This window comes from Rhinopithecus bieti, unplaced genomic scaffold (assembly GCF_001698545.2).
Source record: "Rhinopithecus bieti isolate Rb0 unplaced genomic scaffold, ASM169854v2 scaffold_9693, whole genome shotgun sequence".
NCBI classification, from domain to species: Eukaryota; Metazoa; Chordata; class Mammalia; order Primates; family Cercopithecidae; genus Rhinopithecus; species Rhinopithecus bieti.
The window spans coordinates 1,182,920-1,190,079 of NW_016806178.1; the positions used below are offsets into that span (position 1 = coordinate 1,182,920).

Consider the following 7,160-nt stretch of genomic DNA (forward strand, 5'->3'; position numbering starts at 1 on the left):
ATTCCCGGTCCTTCCAGGGATGGGGAGATTGCCGCTTCCTCAGACAGTTGCCCTGCCCTAGCAGGAGTCTGGAAATTGCCCTCATTGACTACACCAATATGAGGGGACAGATCAAGAAGCCCTTCTCCAGCCCCCTAATACGCTAGTGCTGGACAGGGGAATGCCGGCACCTACTGTGTGCCAGATATTTGCAAACACCCTTTTCCAAGTTTACACCGCCACCGCTATGAGGAAGACAGAATTCCACTTTTGCAAATAAGGAAACTGAAGCTCAGCGAGGTCAAGTGGCAGGCGCAAGGTCACATCGCTAGAAAGTGGCAGTGAATGAACGATCTAACCGAGCGACTGAGGGCGCGTGACCGGCCCGCCGGGCACTGGTTCGTGGAGCGTGGCGGGTACCGGCGGTGCACAGCGCCCGCGGCCCGCTCCCAGCAAGCTGGCCCCACGCTGGCCCTCTGCACCCGCCGCCCACAGGAGCGCAGGCTCCCAGAGGCGGGGCCGGGCTCTTCCCCCACCCTGCGAGCCGCCCCGCCCCCAGCCCGCCCCGCCCGGGACCGCAGACGGCGCCCGGCGGCGGCGCGAACGGCGGCGAGTAGGGTTGCTCCGAGCTTGCTGTTCACCGCGACTTCTCGCGCAGGGCCCGGCCGTACTAGGACCCGCGGCCTGGGCGACGCTGGAGGATGCGGACGCAGAGGCGGCCTGGCGTAGCGGCGGCGGGAGACCTGGTGCTCTGCAGGTAGGAGCTCGCCCGCTTGGCGGGCGCGGAAACTTGGGCCGAGTTTGCGGGCGGCGCGTGGGGAAGGGGCGGATGGCGCTGCTCCAGGGCGCCCCTACCGGCCGGCCCGGGGGCGGAGCGCGCCGCGTCTGGGCCAAGGGGCTGCAGCTTCTGGCTGCCGCCGGCCCCCCGCGACCGGGCTGCGGGGCAGGGGTGGCGCCGCTGCTCCGACTTTCCCTGGACTTCGAGGCTCCTGGGGCCTGCTAGCGCCCTGGATCTCCGGCGGAGGCTAGGCGCCTAATCTGGCCAGAAGGAACTCAGGCCGAGCCCTGGGGCCTCCCGCAGGGCCCTGCTCACGTGGATTGCCGGGCGAGGGCGTTGAGGGGGAGGTATGGGGACAAGGGGGCACTGGAGGGCTGGGCCTGGGGGCGGCGGGCGCTGAGGCGCCGCGGGGCCCTGGACGCGCCCTGCTGGGATGGGACGTCCCTGCGGTTTTCTCGCCACCTCTTGACTCACCCGTCTGGCCTCAGCCCAGGCTGGCGGGATCGCCCTGAGGCGGAGGCTGCCCGGACCCTGCGGCTGGGCCGCCCCTGCTCCGGGACCTCCCGCCAGTCTGCGGACGTCGGTTTGGGGCTGGGTGCGCGGGCCTGCCTGCATGCACATGTGTGCCCGGGGCCCGAGCGAGGGGAGAGCGCAGTTCTGGAATGGCGTGTGTGCAGATGTGGGCCATGCACGTACGTGCAGGCACGGGTTTGCATGCGTGGCGGCGGCCTGTGTGTCAGCCTGCTGGATGCACGTGCGTCTCGGCGCCGCCGGGAGGGGCTTGGGGACACCCGGAAGCCCGCCAGGTCGGGCGCGGCGGCAGCCTCAAAGCTAAGTCGGCTGTGGGCCCTAGGCACCAGAGTTATGCTCAGGGCGGCTAGGGCAAAGGGGATAGAGACGGATCCCTTTCGCTTTCCCCTCCACTGGAGAATTTGGGCTGCCCCAGGTTGGATTGTAGCGTCTGGAGAGTCCAGAGCCTCAGGTAGGGAAGGTGGGAGATGGGAGAACATTTGGCGAGGCCCGATTCAGCCCTCCAGGAGGATCCAGATGCTGGCCACAGCTGGGCAGGAATCTCGCTCTTCTTCCTGATGTTTACCATCGGCCATCCCTAGGCACCTAGAAGCTGAAAGTGGGAACAGAGAGCTGTTTCCTTTCCCACTGTGTAAGGCAGTGGTAGTGCTGCGGTGGTGGGCTCTTCTCTGGAACCCTGGCCTGGGTGCTGGCTGAGTGACATTGGAGCTTGGCAGAGGATCAACAGAGCTACCTCTCAAAGATGACCTGAGCCTGCTTCCTGGGCACTTGCCCTGTCGGAGAGCTTGCTTGCTTTAGTATGGGTCAGGGAAGGAGGCACCTACATTTTGGCAACTGTCTTGAGTGGAGGAGTCGTCTCCCTTGAGGGAGTGTATCCTGGGCTTTCCACCTCGTACTGGCAGGAGATAAGGTCATTACCACGTCCCTAAGAGTTCTGTGTTGGCTCCTTGAAGCCGCCACCCCTCCCACGAAGACTCTTGAGGGTCCCAGGTGGTCTCCTGTCTATTGGCTGGGTCCCAGTTAAGGGCCTCAAGAAGTCTCCAGGGCAAAGGGTATTCCTTGGGCTGAGGCCCAGGAGAGAGGGACTCTTGGGGTTGGGGGTGGGGACCCAGCAGACCCCAAGGAGCATGAGGGGGAGGTGAGACCGAAGTCAACACTTAACCCAGAGTGTCCCAAGGGTAGGGTGGGCAGGGTCCATACCCCAAAACCCTACAATTCCTTCTCACAGCATTGCTGTGGAGTGAGATGGGGGCTTTCACCCCTCGATAGCAGGTTTCTGTCATAGGACACTGTTATTGGGACTGTCACCTGTGTCCTAATGGCCCCTCCATGTCTTCTCTAGGCTGGCCTGAGATGTGGGGTTCTGTCCAGGAGATGAACCAGCTTGCTTTCTGAGTCTGCCTTGGTGTGGGAGTGGGCATTGGCCCCACACTAGCCTTGCCTTTCCTAGCCCCAAAGCGTGCCGGTCTAACTCAGCCTGTGGCTGTCATTGGCTCCAACTTGAAGAAGCAAGGAGAGGGCTGGTCCTTGCTTGCCGGTGTCACTGAAACCTGTGACACTTTGCCTTAATCATAGCAAGATTGTGCTGGGTGGTCCTTTCTAAGCCACTGAGAGCTTCCAGGAGCAGGGTGCTGGCTGGGGGAGGTAGAGGCAAGTCAGTGTGGCCCCAGCAGAAGGGCTTCAGATGAGCCCCTTATGGGTTACTGGGTGCCTTCTGCCCCGAGGGACCTCAGTTCCCATCCTTCCTTGGTCTTGTCTTAGAGCATTGTCTTTCTGAAGCATGTAGTTTTTCCATCAATACAATGGGAGTAGTAGTGGCTAAGTAGCACTCTGTGGCCCCTGGGGCCTCCCTCCCTGGACCCTCCCCTCCCCTCCCCNGTCGCCCAGGCTGGAAGTACAGTAGCACAATCTTGCTCACTGCAACCTCTGCCTCCTGAGTTCACGCAATTCTCCTGCCTCAGCCTTCTGTGTAGCTGGGACTACAGGCATGCACAACCATGCCCGGCTAATATTTTTCTATTTTTAGTAGAGACAGCGTTTCACCATGTTGGTCAGGTTGCTCTTGAACTCCTGACCTCAAATGATCCGCCCACCTCAGGCTCCCAAAGTGCTCGGATTACAGGTGTGAGCCACCACACCCAGCCACCTCCCTGGACTTTCACACATGCCCTTGAGGCTATCTTGCCCCCCATGTGCCATCTGCAGCTTGGGGGTAGGGGTGGATCCAGGCTCCTCATGCTTTGGGACGTTCCTGCTGGTGCTGTAGCACCATCTGCTGGGCTGCCCTGACTCTCCTGCGGAGGGGGAGGAGTGGGGCGAGAGGAGTGTGGCTTGTACAGACTGATGTTCCCAGTTACCTCTCCTAGGGGACTGCTCTCCAGAGCCAAGTCCAGTATCTCAGCATTGGCTTTGGGCCTAGGGACCTGGGCTGGAGACCCGACTCTGCCATTTTGGCAAGATCAGCAGGTCAGAGGAGTATCACAGGAAATCTGTGAATTTGTAGACAATACTCAGATTCCATTTTTGGCTGCAGTGGGCGTCACTATGGCATCTTGGAATAGGACCCCGTGGTGGGAGGCAGGAGGCCTGCTTCTCGTTGTGTCTATGTCATTGGTGACTTTGGGATAAATGGGTCTTCTCATCTGTATATGAGGGGGTGGGGGCAGGGTACACCAAGTGACCCTCAGACCCAGTGCCCCTGCAAATTCTGAAATCCCAAGAAGGAGGGGGTGTTCGGAGTTGTATGGAGGAAAATTGAACAGAAGGGTCTCCTGGAGTAGGGTGGGTGGAGGTTCTGTGTAGAATAATTCATTAAACAAAGGGTTCTGCAGCTTAAAGTACACAGGTTGGGGTCAGGTGCAGCGGGTGGTTCATGCCTGTGATCTCAGCACTTTGGGAGGCCAAGGTGGGAGGATCACTTGAGTACAGGAGTTCAAGACCAGCCTGTGGGCAACATAGTAAAATCGTGTTTCTACAAAAAATACTAAAATTAGCCAGGCGTGGTAGCAGGTGCCTGTGGTCCCAGCTCCGTGGCAGTTGGGAGAATCACTTGAGCCCAGGAGGTTGAGACTGTGGTGAGCCAAGTTCATGTCACTGCACTCCAGCCTGGGCAACAGAGTGAGACCCTGCCTCAAAAGAATACACACACGAATTGGAAAGCTCTGTCCTGTGGCTCATGCACTCACAATCTTAACTGAGCATCAATTAAGTGCCAGGTTCTTAGGTGTAGCAGTGAGCCGATGAGAGCCGCAGCCCTCTGCTGCTTTGCCTGTAGCCTGTTTTCCTGACAGCCCCTGCCTTTCTCTCTCTGTCCCAGGTCAGAAGTTGAGTAGCAGAGGCCCAGGAGGGCTCGAAACGTTCACAGCGATGGCAGAGAAGCGACCCCTGAGAACCCTGGGGCCTGTGATGTATGGCAAGCTGCCCCGCTTAGAGACAGACTCGGGGCCCGAGCACAGCCTGCACCACTCTGTTGGTAACCAGGACCCCTGCACCTACAAGGGGTCCTACTTCTCCTGCCCCATGGTGGGTACTCCCAAAGCCGAGTCTGAGCAGTTGGCGTCCTGGACCCCATACCCACCGTTGTATTCTACCAGTATGGCAGGACCCCCACTTCGGACGGACAACCTGCTGACCAACTGCCTGTTCTACCGCTCGCCAGCAGAAGGCTCTGAGAAGATGCAGGACTCCAGCCCTGTTGAGCTCCTGCCTTTCAGTCCCCAGGGTCACTCCTACCCAGGTCCGCCGCTGGCAGCGCCCAAACCTGTCTACCGCAACCCTCTGTGCTATGGGCTCTCAACTTGCCTGGGGGAAGGAGCAGTGAAGAGGCCACTGGATGTTGACTGGACTCTGGTGACTGGGCCCCTGTTGCCCTCAGCTGACCCACCCTGCTCTCTGGCCTCAGCTCCTAGCAAGGGCCAGACCCTGGATGGCACCTTCTTGCGGGGGGTGCCAGCTGGGGGGTCCAGTAAAGACTCCTCGGGGAGCTTCTCCCCATGCCAGCCCTTCCTGGAGAAGTATCAGACCATCCACAGCACGGGCTTCCTGGCCTCCAGGTACACAGGTCCCTATCCTAGGAACTCCAAGCAAGTAATGTCCGAGGGGCCAAGTCCTTGGACCCAGCTGGCCCAGCCCCTGGGGCCACCCTGTCAGGACACCGGGCCCACCCACTACCCGCCACCCCACCACCCACCACCCCACCCTCCACAGGCCCTGCCTTGCCCTCCAGCCTGTCGCCACCCAGAGAAGCAGGGTAGGTACAGCCCAGCACTCCCCCTGCAGCCTCTGGGGGGCCACAAGGGGACCGGGTACCAGTCTGGTGGGCTGGGCAGCCCCTACCTGAGGCAGCAGGCAGCCCAGGCACCTTACATTCCCCCGCTGGGGCTGGACACTTACCCCTACCCCTCTGCCCCTCTCCCAGCACCCTCTCCAGGCCTCAAGCTGGAGCCGCCTCTCGCTCCACGGTGCCCATTGGACTTTGCCCCCCAGACACTGAGTTTTCCTTATGCCCGGGATGACCTCTCTCTCTATGGAGCATCCCCGGGGCTTGGAGGGACGCCACCTTCCCAGAACAATGTGCGGGCTGTGCCACAGCCTGGTGCCTTCCAGAGGGCATGCCAGCCTTTGCCAGCGAGCCAGCCCTGCTCAGAGCCTCTAAGGCCTGCACAGGAAGCCGAAGAGAAGACCTGGCTTCCCAGCTGCGGGAAAGAGCAGCTCCAGCCCCAGCTCAGTGAGCACTCTGGGCCGCCCATCGTCATCCGAGACAGTCCAGTTCCCCGTACCCCCCCAGCACTGCCCCCCTGTGCCCGGGAGTGCCAGTCTTTTCCACAGAAGGAGGGCGCAAGGCCACCTAGCTCTCCACCAATGCCTGTCATTGACAATGTCTTCAGCCTGGCTCCCTACCGTGACTATCTTGATGTGCCGGCACCTGAGGCCACAACTGAGCCTGAGTCTGCCACAGCTGAGCCTGACTCAACTCCAGCCACCAATGAAGGTCAGGACAAAGGCTCCAGGGGGACCCCACCTGCCCAGGAGGGCCCCTCAGGGAGTAAGCCCCTAAGGGGCTCACTTAAAGAGGAGGTAGCCCTGGATTTGAGTGTGAGGAAGCCCACAGCAGAGGCCTCCCACATCAAGGCTCCCAGTCCTGTGGAGCATGCCAAGCCCACTGCAGCCATGGATGTGCCGGATGTGGGCAACATGGTGTCAGATCTGCCAGGCCTGAAAAAGATAGACACAGAAGCACCAGGCCTGCCTGGGGTGCCAGTGACCACAGATGCTATGCCAACTACCAACTTCCACAGCTCTGTGGCCTTCATGTTCCGAAAGTTCAAGATCCTCCGTCCAGCACCTTTGCCTGCAGCTGTGGTCCCGTCCACACCCACCTCAGCTCCTGCTCCCACACAGCCTGCACCCACCCCCACATCTGGGCCCATTGGACTGCGGATTCTCGCTCAACAGCCCTTGTCCGTGACCTGCTTCAGCCTGGCACTGCCCAGCTCTCCAGCTGTAGCAGTGGCCTCCCCTGCCCCTGCTCCAGCTCCATCCCCTGCTGCGGCTCCAGCTCAGGCTCCAGCTTCAGCCCGGGATCCAGCTCCAGCTCCAGTTGCAGGCCCTGCTCCGGCATCTACTTCAGCCCCAGGGGACTCCCCGGAGCAGCACTTTACAGGACTACACACGTCCCTGTGTGATGCTATTTCTGGCTCCGTGGCCCACTCTCCTCCAGAGAAGCTTCGTGAATGGCTAGAGACGGCTGGGCCCTGGGGCCAGGCTGCGTGGCAGGACTGCCAGGGTGTGCAGGGGCTGCTGACCAAGCTACTGTCCCAGCTGCAGTGCTTCGATCGCACCCACCGGTGCCCCTTCCCCCATGTGGTGCGAG

At 61.1% G+C, this 7,160-nt stretch overlaps 1 protein-coding gene across 1 annotated transcript in view; it reads left to right on the forward strand.

The window, feature by feature from the left end:
* Positions 1 to 556: 556 nt before the first annotated feature.
* Positions 557 to 7,160, forward strand: part of PRMT2IP (PRMT2 interacting protein) — a 10,693-nt gene continuing 4,089 nt past the window's right edge. The window contains exons 1-2 of the mRNA XM_017874988.1: positions 557 to 736; positions 4,605 to 7,114. Of these exons, the coding sequence (XP_017730477.1) occupies positions 4,655 to 7,114 (2,460 nt within the window). The 5' untranslated portion in view covers positions 557 to 736; positions 4,605 to 4,654. The remainder of the gene's footprint in view (positions 737 to 4,604; positions 7,115 to 7,160) is intronic.